Source organism: Embiotoca jacksoni, unplaced genomic scaffold (genome assembly GCF_022577435.1).
Source record: "Embiotoca jacksoni isolate LCO1_2020_lvr unplaced genomic scaffold, fEmbJac1.0.p SCAF_7, whole genome shotgun sequence".
In the NCBI taxonomy this organism is placed as follows: domain Eukaryota; kingdom Metazoa; phylum Chordata; class Actinopteri; family Embiotocidae; genus Embiotoca; species Embiotoca jacksoni.
In genome coordinates, this window is record NW_027185425.1 from 8,576,911 (window position 1) to 8,598,526 (window position 21,616).

At 41.2% G+C, this 21,616-nt stretch overlaps 1 protein-coding gene across 4 annotated transcripts in view; it reads right to left on the minus strand.

Moving 5' to 3' along the window:
* The window catches only part of runx1t1 (RUNX1 partner transcriptional co-repressor 1), a 60,756-nt gene extending 58,569 nt beyond the window's left edge, over positions 1 to 2,187 (minus strand). For 3 of the 4 annotated variants that reach the window (XM_069175851.1, XM_069175849.1, XM_069175850.1), the window contains exon 1: positions 1,629 to 2,187. In XM_069175851.1, the coding sequence (XP_069031952.1) occupies positions 1,629 to 1,656 (28 nt within the window). In that variant the 5' untranslated portion in view covers positions 1,657 to 2,187. The remainder of the gene's footprint in view (positions 1 to 1,628) is intronic. The other variant, XM_069175848.1, reaches the window with a different exon arrangement.
* Between the last annotated feature and the right edge of the window lie 19,429 nt (positions 2,188 to 21,616).

Genomic DNA, 21,616 nt, shown 5'->3' on the forward strand with positions numbered 1-21,616 from the left:
GCTCATCAACAATTTCCTGCCACCTGTATTTAACTCATCTAAGACGACCTCTACAGTGGGTCACGCTTTGGAGAGGAGTTAACAATTAGGCTATTCTCTTGGATCCCTCAAAGCTTTGCATGGGACCATTTTGGCATGCTTAAAAAAAATGTCCCAAAGCCCGTGGTTTCTGTTCCTCGCTCTCTAATCTGAGCCGTGAGAACCGTCGGGCATCGACAGCAGGTTGTGCCATAGCAGCCTCCCTCCCTAACCCGCACGTCTGCTCCTTTCCCAGCCGGAGATTCCCACTGGAGTAAAATATAGCCGAGAGCCTTTAATTTCAACCCTACGCCACTTCATTAAAAAAAAAAAAAAAAAACTCCGTTTCTTTTTTTATTGTTTTTTTGTTGCGCTTTTTGGTTCTGTGATGATGATAAAGTCGCAACGGGCGGAGAGGGAAACTTCACATGGGTTTTGAGAAGATGCGTTTGACAGTTGTATCAGCGCTCCGGAGAATGTTTTCAAACGCAAACTCTGAAATGCAAAGTATCTCTAAATGCTTTTCAGGACTCCCGAGCAGAGTGGAGAGGAGGAAAAACAAAGCAGATGGATTGCAAACGTTGCTGTAGCCAGAACTTTTTCACAAAAATTGCAATCGACAACTACAATTTCTCGGAGCAAAAAAAAAAAAAGCAAAATAGGCTATTCATTTGTCTCAAGTCTTCAAGTATTCAATTACATATTTGCCACAGAATATAGGACGATTGAGACTAATCAGGGAAATTATGTGCGTAATTATGATTTTTAAAACCTGCATATACTCTCAACGCTCCCCGTGCTTCTAATGCAGAAGTCTATATTTTCTAAGGATTGTCAGTTGATGTGAAGTCAATACTTCACTGGAATTGAAGGGGATCACCAAACTTGATCCGTAAACTTGTTGCCTGCAGCCACTGACCATCCTGGATACAAGCCCATGAACTGAGACCTGCTTTTTATGAAGACAGGGACAGCTGCACGTTGGTGTCAATATTCCAACAAACTGAACCAGGACTTTACGCAGAGCTGATTGCCTTCATCAGTGAGGCTCTGGGCTGTTCTTCTGAGGTGCAGTCTTCCGTATACAATAATGGGTTAATTGGAATAGGCTGCTTTAATTTTCTTGGGCAATAGGTTTATTTAATGGCTGTTAATTTAGGCTATTGAAGCAAAAAATCTGTGTTCATTGCTCTGCCTATTTCTCCCATTAGGATGAAATGTGTTTTGTAAGCATAACATACAGTATTGTGCACAACAAAGACGCATTGTTTGCTCGTGCAATAGCTCTGTTATCGCAGGTCATCTCGGAAAATAAAAAAAGATGAAAACATATTTCATAGAATAGGCTAATGGAATCGTTGGCTGTGATGCATTATACAAACCGCTCCGGATTAAACATTTTGGAGCGCCACATAAATCCGCGTCTTTTACATTAATATATATGAAACAAAGTGCAAATGAAAATTATTTATTTAATTATTGGTCAGCAATAAAAGGTTGTTTTTTTTCTTCATAATTTGGCGCACATATGTCAGTAAAAGGGCACAAACCACTCCACCAAGGTGTAGTTGGGAAAATAAAATCAGGATATGGGAAGAGAGAGCACTTACACTGAAAAGAGGCAGAAATTCCCACCATGCGTTACGTCGATGTGAAAAGGCTAAATAATTTCCAGTCCTTTTGACTCCGCGCACGATCCCCTCGATGATCCGCCTGTATCGGGAAAACGAAAACTAGAGTCCAGCCAGCACTCAGGGGCTGTGACGGTGTACTTCCAGCAGCTCCGAAATGTGGTTCAAACTCCGACAAAAGAATAAAGGGCACCTCGCGGCTTGCAAGAAGTGATCAGTCACTGGGGATAGTCAGGGTGGGAGAGCCGGGAGTCTTGTAAAAGCGCAGAGGCAAAGAAGGAGGAGAGATGAGAAAGAGATGCAGAGGGAGGATGCTGTGCTGCGCAGGGCACCCGTCGGATTTTTTTTAAATTTATTTATTTCTTTTATCCGTCTTCGCACTTTCCTCCAAAAATCCCTTAAGCGTTGGTGTCGTTCCCGAAAAGTCGTTTTTCAAATGTGAGAAAAATTCATGCAAACACTCTCGGTCGCGGGCTCCTTGTATTCTGCGTCTCCGTTGGCGTGGGGAAGAGGAGTAGCGGCACTCTGCCTCCAGTCGGCGGTGCGCAGCAGAGCCAGGTGGCGATGGGCGGGACTGAAGCGCTGCTGAGGAGGAGGAGGAGGAGGAGGAGGAGGCGACTGGGCAGCAGCCAGCATCTGTGTGTCCTAAAACAGGTTGGAAAAAGCAGGGTCAGGTCAAGTCGAAGTGTTTTCTTTTGTACCAGAGGCTGTGAAGCCTTTTTACGCCAATGGCAACCAGTTAGAAAACCTCCAAGGTTTTACTCAGAGAACATGTCTCTCCGCATATCGGTCAAGAAGCAAAGGGTAGATGCGCGATTTTTCAAGTCTGTTTGACATGCCCATATGCAAATTAGAAGCACCATTAGTAGCTGTAATTGTGAGGAAACTTAGCTACTTCTGCAATTTCAAGTAATATAGGACAAAATGAAGGCTACATCACTCAGCCTGACCAAAAAAAAACAAAAAACGATTTTAACCTTCAGTTTACACCGACTTCACCAGTGTGGTGTTCAAAAAAAATGAAGTGGCTATCCTCCAGAGGCTTATTGGTGTTTAGCATGAAATTTCATGCTTGCATCAGCCTCTCTTCCCCCACAACATCTTTGCCTCCCAAAAATGCCCAGAAAATGTTTTTCCATCCACCTGTTTTAATTTGTATTTTCATTTTGCACAAAAACAAAACAACCCAAAGGGAGATGTCTGAATTTGACCCAAAAAAAAAAAAAAGATTCACAAAAAAATGTTTGGGACTGAGATAGAACAGTAGATGCTAACAAAATGCAACAGGTTAAGTTAAAAAAAAAAAAAAATCATCAGTGTGACTTAAACGTTCGCTGATGCTTCAACGCCAGAGATAAAAACATTCATCCTGTGTGGACCAGTGAGGAGACCGTAACCTTCTTTGAATTAATACATGAACAAACATGAACACCAGATATACATCAGGTTTTCCCACATTGTTTTTGTTTGTTTGAGGTTTGACAGGTGTTTTTTTTTCAGTAAGTCATCTTATTGAGCCCAGTTCTCCTGAAAGGTTTTACCCACTGAAGATTTTGGGTCACCAACTTCTAAAATTCCCACAACAGTAGTGGATAGAAACATGCATTAATTCACATTTACTTTTCAATAAAAAAAAAAAAAAATTTGGAATTGATTTATTTGTTTATTTATTTTATGTTTTTCTCCCTTTGGCAATCCTATTGGTCCTTGGACCTTACTTTGAGAACCACCTGACCTGCACACGTAGCAGTGGAGTGTCATGGATTAGAACCAGACAGCTGAATGCTTGAGCTTCGTGTGGGCGTGTGCGCAAAAAAAGTAGGACTGCGTGATGCATGTCTGCACTACACACACACACACACACACACACACACACACACACACACACACACACACACACACACACACACACACACACACACACACACACACACAGGGACACAGACACCCACAGACTGCATCTCTATCTTTCCCTCAGCTGAAAAAGACACAGGCAGGCTGGCCTGCAGTAACCTAAGGCAAACACTTTCCCCGGACCATCTGGAAATCATCTCGCCCGCAGAGCCAGTGAAAGCACAGAGCAGAAGCTACGTTTACAACTCGGTGATAACAACCGGTCCACTTGAACTGCATGGTTGAACAAGTCATGCACCATTGCCTGTTCATAACGTCTCATAAAACATTCTATTGTATTCATTTCTATTCTATTCAATTTTGCATTGCTCATACTTGTCGTCCTTTTAGCTAAAACAAATGAATATTATGGCGGTGTTAGCAACAGTCACTAAACTTCCCTAAGCTGCAAGACTTTCCTTCGCGAGATGCCATTTCATGACACACCTTCAGAGAAATTACTGCTGTACTAATAGTTTCATTGTTTTTTAATTTCATCTTATACAAAGATTACATTTATAAAACCTCTTCTCACTCATTATGTTTTTATTGGAAACATTTAGTAATTTTTTTTATTTTTATTTAATCTATCCATTTTATAGAATATAAAGTAACTTTCCTTTCGTGTACTGTATGTTAACCATTGAGTGCATTGTTAGTATATCAATGCTTTCTCTATGGGGAAAAGATGACGCCATTAATGTTAATTGTTTGCAACCGTACATGAATGTACATTTCTCTCTCTCTACCTCCCTCTCTTCTCTCACTTGTCATCTGGAGTGCTTCAGCGGTGGGTTATATTGTGCTCTCAAAGGCAAAAGGGATAAATACAGTCTTGAGAACTTGGACTGTACTAACATTTTCCTGTCTGGGTCCTTTTGTCCGTTTTTGACAAAAGGCAACAGGCTATGGGATGGGTGATAGAATGTGTGAATAGAAGGTGAGGAATGGAAAGGGAGGGCAGGAATTGAATGACGAGAGGAGAGGAAAAGAAAATGAGATATGATGCTTGATGAATTGAAGGAAGAAGGGGAAGTCTGTGGTGTGCACATACCTGAGGAAAAAAAAAAAAGGAGACCTATGAATGAGACATGTGAAAGGTCGGAGTAGGTGCAGAAGTAATGTACCCACTCAAAGTGAGCAACCTGATGTGGTCAGAAAAACCCGAAGGGCTGTGAGGATGCCGTCACTCCTCGCCTGTGTCCGCTGGTTTGTTCCCGGAGAGCAAGTTCTCTCATGACAATCACGGCGAAACATCTTGACAGCCGGAGGCACAAGGATAGGCGTTGAGGAAACCTGCAAGGGAAAAGAGAATAGGGCAATGATCCGTGTGTGTGTCCTGTGATAATGGCGTGTGAGAGCAGGAAACACACAGTGCCTGTTTTTGCTGCAGGGGTTCCTGGAAGTCAGCCGCCCAGTGTGATCGGCGACATACAAACACACACACGCACGCACGCACGCACACACACACACACACACACACACACACACACAGGATACCTCGCCTCTGAAAGGGAAAAACATGCTGCGTCTGATACATGTGGACACAGACAAGCAGACTTCCTGCATTTTCCCACCTACTGGGCGGCCACCTGTAACACAGTCACACACACACACACACACACACACACACACACACACACACACACACACACACACACACACACACACACATTCACACACACACAGGAACAATGACAGAATGAGATAAATATAAGTTGACAGTTGACAGTAAACAAGTGCCATTCAAGTCCCTGTAATTATCTGGCATTTGGTCAAGGTTGCCTGAGGCCAAGGAGCCAACCGTCAACATCATCAACACCTCTGCTGACAAAGGCAAGAGGATGAGATGAAGAGAAACAATTATTGTAAAGTAGCTTACCTGGAGTTGTATTTCTGACCGATTTAGCACATTAGCATAAACAGGTCAAGGCTGAGGGAGGAATGTTAAAGCGGGAAAGGTTGCATCATATGTATAACACGATGCCCAACTTTTTGTTTATGACAATTTAAAATAGTGTTTGTACTTTGTCTCAGACTGAGAGGACATTTTTGGATGATCAACCCAGTATCTTAGGAATCATGTTCATACTGATCATTTGTCCTCCTCCGATTATGTGTTATATCAATTTTTGCATACAGCGCAAGATCAATAATTTGTCCACTATTCTTTGACCCTAAATTGAGTAAGGAAAGCAGCTTAGTATGACCATAGACTGTATATTAAAGGAGACATATCTTCCGTGTCTGAAAAATTAGGCCAATGCGGAATTGCCTTAAAGTGCAATACCACCGAGAGCCACTATGGGTTGGCTCCAAAAAGGCTCTGGCTCCATAGACTCTCATTAAACTTTTATTATGAAATACAAAGTCAATAAATTTTTTCCACAAGTCATTAACGTATCCTTCCTCTTATTTGTTTTCTGGTGGTGCATTTGAAAAATAATCCTGTCATTAATTAGATATAAGGCCTCAAAAAGCGCCATTAGTTTGGGGGCATGTCTGTTTCATTGACAGGCCCGTGGTGCAGTCAGGTTTCCTCTATAGGTGGACAGGTGTAGTGTTCTTGGAGACTGAGTCAAATCCACCGCTTGCTCTTCCCCAGCTTATCCAAATATGGTCACTTTTGGCCCCAAAATACCAAAGTTGAGACTTCAAAACAGCAGTTCACAAACCAATGGGTGACTTCAGGGTTGATTGTTGCACGAGTACGACCCACAACTGTATTTTAAATTTAAGCGACCTCTAGTGACACAGTTCAGGTGTTGTTCATGTTTACTGTTACCATGATGACACAGGTTGCATAACTTTAAGGAAGTAGTGACTTTAATGTGGTTTAACCGTAACCAAGGACAGTAATTAAAAAAAACAAAAACACTCCTATGAGTCATATTTGAGAGTAGGAATAAATTATCTATATGGTTGTATACAGGTTGTAGGAGTTATTGATGTGTAGAGTAGAAAGAAATAACAATAGTAAAATTACAATACAGAGAAACAGAATGATGGTATGTAGTGACAATTTTCAATGATAATGCAGGATGTAGGGTGCCGCACAGTATAAGTAGCAAGGTGGAAAGTAAGGGTATACCTTAGCCTTGGTTTATATGCTAGAAACATGATGTTTCCCAAACAGTAATCTTAAAAAAAACGTTTCGCTGTCGTCTGTAGACATTGTAGAAAATAGGAATTGTAAAGGCAAGCATAAAAGGAAAAGGAAAAGGAATAAGCAAAATTGTGAATCAGCTCTCATCTTGGGTTCCAGCAAAGCGACATGTGCAAATGGACTACAGTCCAGCTTTGTATGCAACATGTTGTATAATCACACACAACACTAGTTGGAGAGCATTTTGTAAATGCTATGTTTTTGGAATAGAGGACCTTCACTTGTGTTAAGTTCTTCAAAGCAAAATTCCTCTACCGGCTGAATTTTTGAACTCATTAACATGAGAAAATTGAGGTGCACCAGCAAGTAAATTCTTTTATAAAGTCATGGCCAAGGTAACAGTAACTTTAGGAGTTGTCCTCAAGTGATTCAGCAGAGAGTGAATATTTGATGAATCTGAAAAAAAAAGCATTGATGGAGACATGAGTGCCAGTCTGTCAAGGGAAAAACTGTGGCTTTTATTGAATGCCCTCGCGAGGTTAATTGGTTGGAATGTGCACAGCGAACAAGTCAGGGATTTTGCCTTAAACTGCCTCAAGTTTAATATTTGAAATATTTGGTGGTATTTTGTTTAACTTGATAAATTACTGCCACATGGCATGACTCCTCGATTCCATCATCAAAATCCCTTGTGATTTTATGCACACACTTTCAGCACTGAGCTAAATCAAATACCGATATTTCTCCTGTCACAAAATAATCAAATATTTAGATTTAACACGCCACGCACATTATTCAACAACTGGCGGAGTAATAAAGTGGATAACACCAAATTAAATTTAACCAATCAAACAACATTCCTTAACCTGCTTTAACAGAGATTTGGGATGTGGGAGAGCAGAATAGAGACAGAGCTGCATAATGGGATGGCAGCTGCAGTGCAGCATCTTATGCAGGTATAGCGTCTAGAGAGGGCTCTTACTCACTCACTGGGGTATTATGAAATTCAACCCACCTTCTGGCTTGTAGCAAAGAGAGGAACTAAGTGGGCGAAAACTGACAACCTCACCCTCTTCCATGAGAATGTAAATGAGTTTCTCCAACTTCTGCAGAAGACTGTCTAAATATACTGACAGCCTGCAAACATGCAAGGCAGTAACTTTTAAATCACACAGCAGATGATGCTTTATTATGGCATGGTATAGCCCAGGACAGACGCAATGTAGTAGTGACGAAAAACATAAAAATAGGGCCTTTGTCTGACTGTATTGTCTTTGAGTGCATCAAATCCCAAAATGGCAGATCCATACGTCTGTCATTGCTCCTCTGCAGGAGCCTGGAGGGGATCCCATACACTAATCCTTTGAGGTGCTGTAGTTTTCCACGTGCATTTGATCTAAACGCGTTAAAAAGATTACATCTCCCCGCTTGTTCGCTACCCCACCTCCCCTCTCTTTACATTCATCTCCTCCTCTTCTCGACACTCCAGTGCTCCCTCCGGTCGTGGAAAGAAAAAGGAAAAGTTGACAGACAAGAAGAAGAGAGACAAGTTGCAAGCAGTGTTCTGTCACTTTCCTCGTCAGTTGGTCTGACAGAAAGTCTGTTTTTTCAGAGCGGGCTGAATCTCTGAAAGTTGAGGCGTGATTTTACACTAGGGATGAGGGAGTGAATTAATTTGCCAAGACAGGACGATGTTTTAACAACTGGAAGTGTACTCAGTCAATGAGACCTTTACAACATGTCTCGGGAGGATTTTTCACTTGCGTGGGCAAATTAGGAAGCCAGATACAGTATACTTAACATATCTTCAGGATTTTACATGTGCTATAACTCACAAACGTATGCATTAACGGCTTATAGACACACTGAGACATAAATCCTACAGAAGCTCTGACCATACTCCTAATTTTCATCCAACAAGGAATAATTCTTTTATCAAGAAAAAAAAGAAGAAGCAATTTATGCATTTTCATTTGTGGGAAGGTTGTGCTCTTTGTAATTCTACTCGTCATATCGTCATTTCGACAGCTGTGCTAATCCTTTTGTCCTTACTTGGTTGATGAATCATCTTCCGAGCTTCTCGATGTTGGCAAAACAAACGTACACTGAAAATCAATTGATGAAACTCCTTATCAGCTCAGAAAGTAATTAACCACCTAACATTACTCCTTTGTCCTGGGAAAGAGAAGTGTGCTCTTGACTTTTCCCTCCCTCAAGAACACACTTTCACTGTTTATTCTCGACACGCAAGGTCACATTTAATTTCTGTACCAGTACAAGCAGTGTAATGGAAAATCATTTACATTTCACAATACATCATAGCACTGATGATGAAATATTTTCTTTTTTGATAGGTTTTAATTAACCCTAATGTTGTTTAGAGATTCCACACTAACTGTTATAATTATTAACAGGCCAGTCTCACATCTAAATGTATCATAGCCACGTTGGTCCAAAGCGCAAAACATTTTAATTTGCCAATGGCAGCTCTAAAAGATGATTATGTGTGAGATGGAGTAGAAAAAGTGACAGTGTATGTGTACGGAGGAGGTTGGAGGTGTGTGGATGCATCAAATACAGGAGTTTTCCCCGATTTGCAATTTTTGCTAATTCCCACAATTTTACCGTAAAGAACTCACTTAAAATTCCACAAATAACATCTGAGTTGTTTAGAAAATCCACTGCCAAGTCAAGCATTTTCGATCACAATAATGACAAAACAACATTGAGGCATTACTGCCTTTCAGCTAATGGCTAAAAAGTCATTGTCCTGATTGTTGCTATCCTCATTGACTAACCAAATGAGACCTCTTCAATGGGAGCCATTCATCAAATTTCATGGCAAGGTCCCAACAAAATACTCCTCAATTTGCCTCACATACTGAATTTTTTATGTTGCTCCTGCATGTTAGAATGAGATTTTGAGACGTGGAAGATTGAAAAGATGTAAAAGTGACAACTGTAAAGAGAGGACATCAGTTAGACGGAGTTAGTGGGGATCTGTGCACATAATAAATAGTAAGACACCGTACCGAACAGCTACAGTTTAACCGTGCCTGCATAGTGGTGGCTGTGAAACTGTTCATCTACACGTGTATGTATAATAGCTGCCAAAGGTTGCTGTGATTGGCGTTGGATGCTCCTGGCCCCATCCATCATCATCACCTACCTTGCTATACCTCACTTGCGGGTCCGACTTCCCAACTTCCCCCAAATCATCAGCCAGATGGCCCTCTCCAATGCGCGCTCGCTTTACACACCTGATATGAAGCCATCCGTCATCTGATAACGACCAAGCTTTGGCGGTCCCCCAGCTGGGGCCTCTGCCGCAGCACTGGGCACTGGCGGGTATCAGGGATGGGTGGTGGCAGGGTGGTGCACAGCCTGACTGCCCCTCTGATGGATTAGTGCCAGGTAGTGCGGCTGGGGAGGGTTTGGGGGTGCTGAAGTGTGTCCCCTAATAGGATTCACAGTCACCCAGTGGAGCATGGAACAGGTGAAAGCAGAAAGAGGGACAACGGAGAGAGAAAAAAAAAAGGAGTGTGTGGTGTATTGTTGGTGCCAGCGGCAGCCTTGAAGGGCAACCCTTCATCTCTAAACCTTGACCCTTTCATTTTGGAGCCCACACCAAAAGAAACATCAACCATTGCAGTGTCAGGACAGAAAGTGGTTTTATCTTTGTATTAGTGATTTGTAATTGTTTTGGAAGGCACTCACAAATGATATAATCCTGTCAGTAGGGTCGCCAGTTGAGAAGGTGCTTATATGTTTGATTCTGAAGGCCAATTACATTTTGTCCTTTAATTTGGAGGATTTTGTTGGACTAAGATGACCCTCGAATGCCCCTTGAATGCAAACACAATGAGGATGAAAGAGAAGGTGGATGGTGCATCACAGCTTTTTTTTTTTTACCTGATTTTTAGCTGACATTGTAAAAATATCTTACCTTTGGTGTAAATGAGGGCAAAACTACCTTTACCTTACTCAAATTTTTGTCATCCACACATTGCATTAAATGTGTTCGGCTGTCAGTAATGACTTTTTAAGCAGTTACTTTTCTTGTTAACAATACCTCGGTGTTAGGGTGATTGACAAGAGAAAAATGCCTTACTGGCTTATGTTGAGCCTAATGTAGCAGTGTTTTTGACTTTACACATGCCAGTGCACAGCGAGGGAGACCGACACGACAAATACAGTATGCACAAATGCACACACTTTCTGTGCATTCACAGAAATACATCTACACTGACGCACACACACACACACACACACACACACACTCATAGATCGGCAGTTCTCATTAGTGAAGTCAGTGTGCTTTAGGCAGGCAGGGCCCCCGCAGCAGTCTTCGGGAGTCTGAGGAACCATTTGTCAGTGGAAAACAATTAGCAGTGAACGATCCATTCCATTGGTTTTAATGAGTACAGCCGGGTCACAGCAGCAACACGCAAAGGTCATTAAAGGCCGAAAGCAACACACAACCAAGTTGCCTTCGTATGTCGACGCAGAAACGCACACAGCCCACACACATTTGGATCCTTTTTTTTTTTACCCCTTTTTGTGGCTTCCGGTGTGCCACATGTACACACTTATATACACCCATCCACACACTGATACCATCACACACCGAGACACCGTGCCACTGCACGCCACACCCAGCTAGTTCTCATCCCTTTCAAGCAATACAGCTCCCTCTACATCATTGCCGGCATTGAAAAGTCATCCTGGTAAGTGGAGTCCTGCATGATATTAGGATATTATTGTGTATAATATTATACTTTGGACAGTACACATGGTATAATAATATATGTAATAGTACTTCATGTTAATGTGGATGTTAGCTACAATGTGATGGGTTATAGTCAAACATGGAAGAGCCATATATTTTTTACTTTCCATTTAAAAAGAGAATAATAGGAGATAGAAAAGCACATCAGTGATGGGAACGCATGAATGTTCATGATTCAAGTGCTGATGAGGAGACACAACACTCGGATCCAAGAATAAAGGGTATCTAGTGTATATTTGTGCAATGCTTTGCTTCCCTTCTCCTTAAAATCTGATGTACAATACAGGCAAAGAAGGTTTTTTTTTTTTTTTTTTTTTTTTTTTATATTGGAAGATGTTCAAGACTTTATTTCAGATTAATTAAATTAAACCGTTTCGTGATTGTAAAAAAAAAAATCCAATGCAATATTAATCTGTTTATCTTCAGGTCAAGTATGATGGACCAACATACAGGAGACTGCCTCCATATTTAGGTCAATTACTTGACCTGAAGCACATTAATCAAGCCAGAGAGATGACTGCCTCATTTTACTTGAATGTGGCATGGATGTATGTTACATGCAATCCTGCACAATCCCATTGTGTAAAGCTACAAATTGAAACAGTTGCTGAATACATCCAGTTTTATATTAACCTCTTTGGACATTTCTTTTACATTTTCTAAACCTAATGGTGATAAAATTCACATGGAAGGCAAATTTTCAGTGAGGAGATTCAGCATGATCATTTAGGATGTTAAAAAAACATGTAAGCCATGTAGACAGATTTTGTTTAGTGCAACACTATGATTTTTACACGAGATACTGTATATTATTTAGCATTGAGCTTAAACATCAAGTTGAGATTAATTGCAAAGAGGCACCGAGCTACAGCTGCCCACACAATACATAAAAATGGGCTGATTTTCTGCTCCTCTGGATTTCTGTCGAAATATAAAACTCTTGTTTTTTTTTTTTAAAGTTTTCTCATGCCCTTTTTAACTCACAAATATATACAGTCCGTGTAGGTACAGTAACTGTATATAATGTACACTGCATTAAAACCAAAAGTATTGCAAAAACATTTTTTTATTTATTATGTGATCTTAAATGTCTCCATCTACTCTACCTTCCACAACATAAACCAAACACAGTTTGCTCTGTAATGGCACTTCAGACACACTGGCAAAGTGCAAAGTGTTGAAGAGTTATGTATCACAGAACAGGACTGTCACTGTCAGTTAGGTAATAGCTTTGGTTTGAGGGAGAAAGAGACTGGTGGAGAAAGAGACATGGAGATCACCATTGGAAACTCACCAGGGTTTAAATGGTGTTCACACAGGAAAGGGTTGTCCGACAATATCACCACTTCACTGCCTTTAATGGGCACATCAAGTGAGCAACGGCCATTTAGCAAAGAGCCCACCTGGTGGAACTGCAGCCCCGAGCCCTTCCCCCCATCCCACTCTCAAACCAATGGAAAATACCTCATAATGGTTTGCGAATACTGTGACAAGTAAAAATGGGTTGGTGGTGGGAGTTTTGGTTGTTTAGAAATGTTCAAGGCCCAGCCTTTTTATAACTTCTCAGAGAGCGAAATCTACCAAACCCAAATTAGTCAGCAGGGTAATCACTGATCTCTGTCACATGCTTGTGATCATTTCATAGTGGTTGTTGCGCAAAGCAGAACCGTGTTGCAGTGGAGCACAGATAAACAGATGGCATTTTTTTAAAAAAAATTTTCAACTGAAGTAGCTCTTAATGTGAACAAGACTTTTAAAGCATCCATCAGCTTTCGGAGACTGTGGCACATCTTTCTTCAGCTGTGGTCACAACAGTTGAATAGTGATTTGACGTGGAAAACTACAGAACATGGTTGATGCGGTTAAAATAAACCATGCAGACTAAATTTGCATGTGTGTTTGTGTCTCTTAGGAAGATCACTGACGTTCCCAGGTATTTTGACATTAGCTAAGTTACCAAGCTAATTCAGTCATTTACAATTCAACTGGCTTTCCTTCCTGCAGAGGCAGCAGCTGCGCACACTCCCCTGGAATCAGGTTGTGAATTGCCATCTTGCAGTGACAGGTGGGTTAAAATTGTATGTAGTGTGTGGTTTGTGTATGTGTAGCTATTGTTTTATTGATGATCTGGCAACTTGGGTAATGTCAGACAAACATACAAAACATGAGGATCCGTGTATGACAGTTATTCAAATAAAGATTGAGGGTGATGAAAAATATGGGAGTTTCCTGTAAGAAACAACAAAACAGAAGGGTGCCCGGAGATGGCCACGAAATGCAGGAAAAACCTGTTTTGACAGATCATCAGCTCATCAGTACTAACTTCTCTCGGAACTGCTAACTCAGTAGATTTCAACCACTGTGCCAGATATGCCCTCAGAGTTGCTTTGCAATTTTAATGCTGTTTGTGCTTTTAAAATTAAACCTAAATGAATTCCTATTTGTGAATTTACAGAGAATACTTAACAACACTGAACTACAGTGGGTACGGAAAGTATTCAGACCCCTTTAAATTTTTCACTCTTTGTTTCATTGCAGCCATTTGCTAAAATCAAAAAAGTTCATTTTATTTCTCATTAATGTACACTCAGCACCCCATCTTGACAGAAAAAAACAGAAATGTAGAAATTTGTGCAAATTTATTAAAAAAGAAAAACTGAAATATCACATGGTCATAAGTATTCAGACCCTTTGCTCAGTATTGAGTAGAAGCACCCTTTTGAGCTAGTACAGCCATGAGTCTTCTTGGGAATGATGCAACAAGCTTTTCACACCTGGATTTGGGGATCCTCTGCCATTCTTCCTTGCAGATCCTCTCCAGTTCCGTCAGGTTGGATGGTGAACATTGGTGGACAGCCATTTTCAGGTCTCTCCAGAGATGTTCAATTGGGTTTAGGTCAGGGCTCTGGCTGGGCCAGTCAATAATGGTCACAGAGTTGTTCCGAAGCCACTCCTTTGTTATTTTAGCTGTGTGCTTAGGGTCATTGTCTTGTTGGAAGGTGAACCTTCGGCCCAGTCTGAGGTCCAGAGCACTCTGGAAGAGGTTTTCTTCCAGGATATCTCTGTACTTGGCTGCATTCATCTTTCCTTCAATTGCAACCAGTCATCCTGTCCCTGCAGCTGAAAAACACCCCCATAGCATGATGCTGCCACCACCATGTTTCACTTTTGGGATTGTATTGGGCAGGTGATGAGCAGTGCCTGGTTTTCTCCACACATACCGCTTAGAATTAATGCCAAAAATTTCAATCTTGGTCTCATTAGACCAGAGAATCTTTTTTCTCATAGTCTGGGAGTCCTTCTTGTGTTTTTTGGCAAACTCTATGCGGGCTTTCATATGTCTTGCACTGAGGAGAGGCTTCCGTCGGGCCACTCTGCCATAAAGCCCTGACTGGTGGAGGGCTGCAGTGATAGTTGACTTTGTGGAACTTTCTCCCATCTCCCTACTGCATCTCTGGAGCTCAGCCACAGTGATCTTTGGGTTCTTCTTTACCTCTCTCACCAAGGCTCTTCTCCCACGATTGCTCAGTTTGGCTGGACGGCCAGGTCTAGGAAGAGTTCTGGTCGTCCCAAACTTCTTCCATTTAAGGATTATGGAGGCCACTGTGCTCTTAGGAACCTTGAGTGCTGCAGAAATGATTTTGTAACCTTGGCCAGATCTGTGCCTTGCCACAATTCTGTCTCTGAGCTCCTTGGACAGTTCCTTCGACCTCATGATTCTCATTTGCTTTGACATGCACTGTGAGCTGTAAGGTCTTATATAGACAGGTGTGTGCCTTTCCTAATCAAGTCCAATCAGTTTAATTAAACACAGCTGGACTCCAATGAAGGAGTAGAACCATCTCAAGGAGGATCAGAAGAAATGGACAGCATGTGAGTTAAATATGAGTGTCACAGCAAAGGGTCTGAATACTTATGACCATGTGATATTTCAGTTTTTCTTTTTTTAATAAATTTGCACAAATTTCTACATTTCTGTTTTTTTCTGTCAAGATGGGGTGCTGAGTGTACATTAATGAGAAATAAAATGAACTTTTTTGATTTTAGCAAATGGCTGCAATGAAACAAAGAGTGAAAAATTTAAAGGGGTCTGAATACTTTCCGTACCCACTGTACATCTGTAACCCAGCTGCAGCAACATTATGTTAATGTGCCAGCAAACCAAATAATCCATAATAATGTGTCTGGGTTTAGGCATTATAACAGTAGGACAACACAACATGAGATTGAGCTGTAATTTGTAGGATTGCCTTCTATAAATTACATCCAGCATATTGTCATTGAAAAATGAGTACATACTTTGGGTGACCCTTTTTTTAAAAAGAAAACATCATTATTCTTATGACTCCGCCATTCTGTCACCAGAATAAAAAAAACAAAACACAATCAGTTTAAGGAGTTGAGTGTTGAATTGAAAAATGAATCACACTGGGGGTGCTCCAGTCTAGACCGACCGGAGGTATGCATTTAAAGGTTAAAAATGAGTGACGACTACGTAGCATGTGATCAGAGAAATAAAAATAAACAGTTACAAGTAAGAGATGATTTAAATCCTAATTATTTTACAGTATTAGAGATCATTTAATTTAGCTGTTCCAAAATAACAAGAAAAAGCTGGGGACCACTCAGTTGATGAAGGTTGCACAGCTAAAACAATTTTAATCAGTCACTTCCCTACCAGCAGGTGTGTTTAAATTGGCATAAAAAATGAACGATTATTGTGTTTGAAGCAGCGACGTCGCTAAAGCAGTCTGCATTGATCTATAAATTAGTATAAGTGATTCTTACAATACCTCTTATACTGTGTGCAAAGCTTCTCCTTCAGTTCATTAAATCTCTGCAGCCGTCTGACAGCAGAGACCATCAACGGTGTTTACCTTTATTAAATCACATGCAAAACGACACCAGGCTGCAAAACCCCACTCAATGCTACGCTGAGACGCAGGGCTGCTTTCAAGCATCAATTCTCATCCTGATGCTCTGATCTTGTGTTTGTAGGTACTGTATGCACTTACTTATGTCAAGAATGTCTAGCAGTAATGTAATTACATTAGACCAGTACTGGGCCCTGTGATGGGCTGGCGACCTGTCCAGGGTGTACACAGCCTTCGCCCAAAGTGAGTGGGTATAGATGATGTATGGATGTATGGATGGATGGATGGATGGATAGACCAGTACTGGCGCATTCTTAGGATATTTGCATGGGGACAAAATATGACATCTGCCCGACATCCAACCTGCAGTCATTTCCCGGCTTCTCCTGTCAGTCTCCACTGTTCTGTTGAATGAAACAAGAAATGTCAGGAAACCGTGTCGAAGAGAAGCGACTGATATGATAGAGAAATATCTGTGGAAAGATGAATTGCTGCTGCTAATAAGACATCACGCAGAGGTGGTATTTCATCAAATTCAGCCGTGCAGGCACACGGCTGCAGCGTTCTCAGTAGGCTCTGTTATCCATGTTATTTTGAGTGCAACTTTTCCTGTATTATGCTCTGATGGTTCATATATAGTCTCTCTTTAGTTTTAAATGTCAAGGCTTCGAGACACGTGTGTTCGGTAAGCGTGGAAAGGATTCATATTATTTCTTCAATGAAGACGCGTTGCTGCTTGTCTCTACCGTGTTCACCCTTGCTCTTTCTCTTCTTCTTATTCGCTCAGGCACACATAAGCTCGCAAAGTGTATCAGCAAATGAAAGGATGTGTCACAGCAATCGGAACAATGTAATTACAAGTGCGAGAGAGGTGGAAAGGGCTTCGTGGTGATAATGTGGCACAGTAATTAAGGGGAAATATCATGACCCTGGTGCCCACGGCATTTTTAAAAAGAGTCATTTAAGCCCAAGATTACACAGTGATTGTCAAATCAATGGCGGTTGAGGGAGGTGGAAAATGAACCTGTCTTGATGGGGTGCATCGGTGATGAGGGAAACCAGTTCAGTATGCATATACACGTTTGCGTGTGTGTGTGTTAACGTGAGAGCAAATGGACGTGTTTGTGTAGATACATGGATTTATGTCCATACTTGTAATTTCTCACATTTTAATCCAATAATCAGACTTCCGGCACAACTGGCGAAGTTTACTTTCAGTGTTTAATAGTCATACATTTCCTGCAGCATAAATGCAGAGCAGTTGGGCTTACAATCATTTAAATATGGCTCTTTTTTTGTTGTTGCATGGATCACATGTAAACATAATACGCAGCATACTGCATGCCTGTTGTGTTGTGTGACTCACTAATATTTTGACACTGTCAAGCTGCAGTTGCAGAACAATCACGTCTTGGGAGTTTGACAAAGGGGAGAGGAGAAAAGAGTAAGACAAAGGGAACAAGGGAAAATAGAAGGGGAGAGATCTTGGTAATGACAAGCACTTCACAGTCAGATCCGACCTCCCTCCACCCACGCACCCCGATGAGATAATTCATTCTCCAAATTGCAATCAAAGCTCAGAAAAACACTTGAGGAGCAGGAGCCTTTTCAGCCATTAACTCGCCAGGTCCTGGGGTGCTGCTTTTTAAATACTATATTTCTTTGAATATGTTTTCTGCACATTGTTTTTTTTTCCCTCTTGATTATTAATCCTATTTCTCTTTGTCTTCAGCTCAACATTAGCACTGTTTTTGGAATTATTAATATTCAAGCTGTGTAGCTGCACTGACAAAAGAATATTAAAAAGTTTATGCACTTAATCACCTTTTTTTTCTTTTTCAATCCTTGCATGCCCTCGCTCAACCGTGTTAGACAAAGAGCCACATTCACAAGAAGGCTGCCTGTTTGGCTATTTTCCTCTGTCACACCTAGAATTGTGACGCTGCGGAAAAACAAGTGATGTGTGCTCATTAGACTGTGGGAAGTCGAAGTGGGACCAAATACAACCAGTCCAGACAGCCAGCATGATTAAGGACACACATAAAGGCATCGCTGCTGTCATATGCACCGAGGAATTGTATCAAATTTGAAGAAATGCTTAGTTTTTGAGCTATGGCCAATATTATTTTTACATCCTGGTTTCAATTTAGAAACGTATAGCAAGAGTCAACATCATATAAGCGTGGTCACCCATTTCCCCAGAGCATGTGCTAAAGAGCAACATCATAAAATGGAACAAGGACAATCTGTCCAGAGAATTGAGACTGAAATGGGGGTGTTTAAGTGATAATGCTGTGTGCGGGTGGAGGCAATGGCCAATTTAATGTTTTCATGAATGGTTTGATAAAACGTGAACAGGTCAATGGTCAATGCATAAATAAACACTCTTCCTTCGGGGTAATGTGGCGACCCGTTTCGACATTCTTGCGACCCGCCCGCCCATCCACGTAGGACTTGAAAGACCCTGAATGGCAGCGAAAAGAAAGCTCAGTCCTGTGCTGTAGATTTGGTGTCAAGTGGCTCTATTTGTCATAATTATGTGGTTGTACAGGGAAAGTCTAGAAAAGGTCTAATCAATCTGATTTAATTAAGTGCAGTCAGTCATTTGAAATGAGCAGAATAGAATTAATAAGCACATTGTAAATTTGCATTTAAACCCATGTAATTATACCAATTCAGTGGCCTCATAAGCACAGTAATTTTGTTTTGAAAAAGAGCAGAAAAAGAGGCTGAAACAGTTTCTCCTTTTTCTTGTTTGATCCTGAATCAATATGCAGTGAGGGGAAGTGCCGAAATATTAAGGGTGCCATGAGTAGTTTATTCTATAAAACCGGAAACATGTCTGCTGTCACAGTGATGCTGATGAGTGTGATAAGGTGTTAAATGTTACGTTTTCCTACTGAATGAGGAAGCTTTGATGTAGTAATAAGAATTATTCATCTCACTTCTGACATGTCAGTCAATATGCTTTTGAATAATTTACTTTTACAGACATCATCATTTAATGAGGCAGTTTTATCATTCAAACTAAACCCAAGAACACAAACTGATTTCATAAAAGTAAAAATTACAACAAAAAAAAAACATTTGACCAGCCAATGAGGAGCACTACGTCTGGAAGCGTAGAAGCAGGGACGAGGTCTTGACTTAATTCGACCAAGCGTTAGTAAGTGGAGGAGACACTGGATCATTGTAGGTCTACAAAGCTCGGTTGGTTTGGAGGATGAAAGGTGGTTGGGTGAGTAGGAAACAGAACAATCGGTCGTGAGTTCGCTGCATCGGTAGATGTCTAGGTACAAGGCTGAATGGGGAACTTGTTTATTGACTAACAAGCCGACTGATTGACTATTCATATGTTGGATGTCGCATGGGTGATGCATATTTTTGAACTGTGCAAAGCATGTCAAACATAATTTGACATGCTCTGAGGAGAAATAACGGCACAAAAATAAACATCACAGCCTTACCGACGGAGCTTACCTGCCATGGAAACAGCTGAAATTAACCACCTCCCACAATCCTTTGTTCTATTTATGTTTCAAATTCCACTTGAGCAACTCCACCTCTCACGGTGAAGACCATATGGGCATGATGCAGGCCCAAGCTCTGAACAAATATTACACTTTCCGTCAGAAGCAGCTCTGCACATCTGTCTTTTAACTAGGAACAGATGAATAAGGTCGTTTTTTTGTTTTTTGTTTTTACCAGAGCATGTGGATTTGTGCGTGTGCTTGTGCACAGAGATAGGGATTCATTATGAGGAGTGACTGTTATTGAAAAGATGCCTACGAGGATTTACTGTATCTTACACATCTATGTTTTTTGCTTTCTCCCTGATATCAAAATGCCGCCTCGTGCTCCCGAGATTTCCCAGGCGACATCGAGTCATTTCCAAGCGGCTTCCTCCGTCTTGCCGCTAATCAACAAAGTTAATTTGTTTCCCCATTTATTTTTATGAATCCTCAAGCTACCACACTTGGGTTTCCACAGTTCCACAATATATTTCTCCAGCACACTGGCAAAAGCTCTCTTCATTTATCAGATCCACACAGCCGGCTTATTACAAGAGTCCTCTTATCTGTCATATTTCCTCCCAGTAGCGCTGCAGTGGTTACAAATGGGACTTAGTCTATCTGGCTTGGAGCTGATGAGGGGGGAAATGAAATTATTGCGATTAGATCTGACCCATATGCTGGAGTACTTGGAGTGTGTGTGTGTGTGTGTGTGTGTGTGTGTGTGTGTGTGTGTGTGTGTGTCTGTGTGTGTGCGCGCGTGCGTTTTGGTAGAGGTAGTGCTTATTTGTTGTGTTTGTGTGTTTTTACAGTGTGGTGGGTGATAGTGGCTAGCAGCAAGATTAACGCATTAGGCAGTGCTTGCACCACTGAAGGTGGGTGATAATAAGAAGTGGATCTTTTTCAATTGGTAATATTAGGTGATCGTCAGCATTTGAATTGATCTCTTTCACTTCTTTCATCTTCACACACACACACACACACACACACACACACACACACACACACACACACACACACACACACACACACACACACACACCTCTCTCTTTCTCTTTCTTGCTCTTTCTGTGAATAATTGAACAGCTAACCCCAGCCAAGGTTTAGCGCTATCATCTAGCGTGTCGTCTGACTGCCAATCAGTTGACTCATCTACTCTTGTGGAGAAAACAAACAGGAGGGCACTGATGCAAGCCAACAGGCAGCACTCCAAATCCTGCACCAGCAGAATGAATAGAGGGCTGTTATCTGTACCAATCCAACCACAATGAGGGAAATAAATGGATTCAATAGATGTAATGAATAGATTCAGCTTGTTCTTAGACATAAACAATTCAATGGAGATCTTAGGTTTCCATGTTAAAAATAGATTCTTAACATTTAAACCCTTCTTGTTAGATATGTGCAGATTCTATATTTGTATTGAACACTATGCTTTGACACTGAGTTTTGGATTTCATCTTCAACCATGTATCAAACCACCTTTCACTTCAACATCTTATTCTAACTCTTTCACCATCTGTATACCTGACCCTTTCACTCCCGACACAATTAGACAAGATGAATAAGGAGCGAAATGTTGTCTTCAGTAAAGCGAGAGAAGTCATCTTTGGCAGTGATTTGGTTATCAGCTAGTTGCATTAACCTGCTTTGAATCAAAGGATGTGCTGTTGGACTAGAGAGGATGGGTGTTTCTGCCCAGGAAACAGAACGAGTCTGGAAACAGCCAAGCAGCAGCTGCACCACAGCCCTGTCAATCAAATAGACACGCCACCCCCCCCACCATATGCATA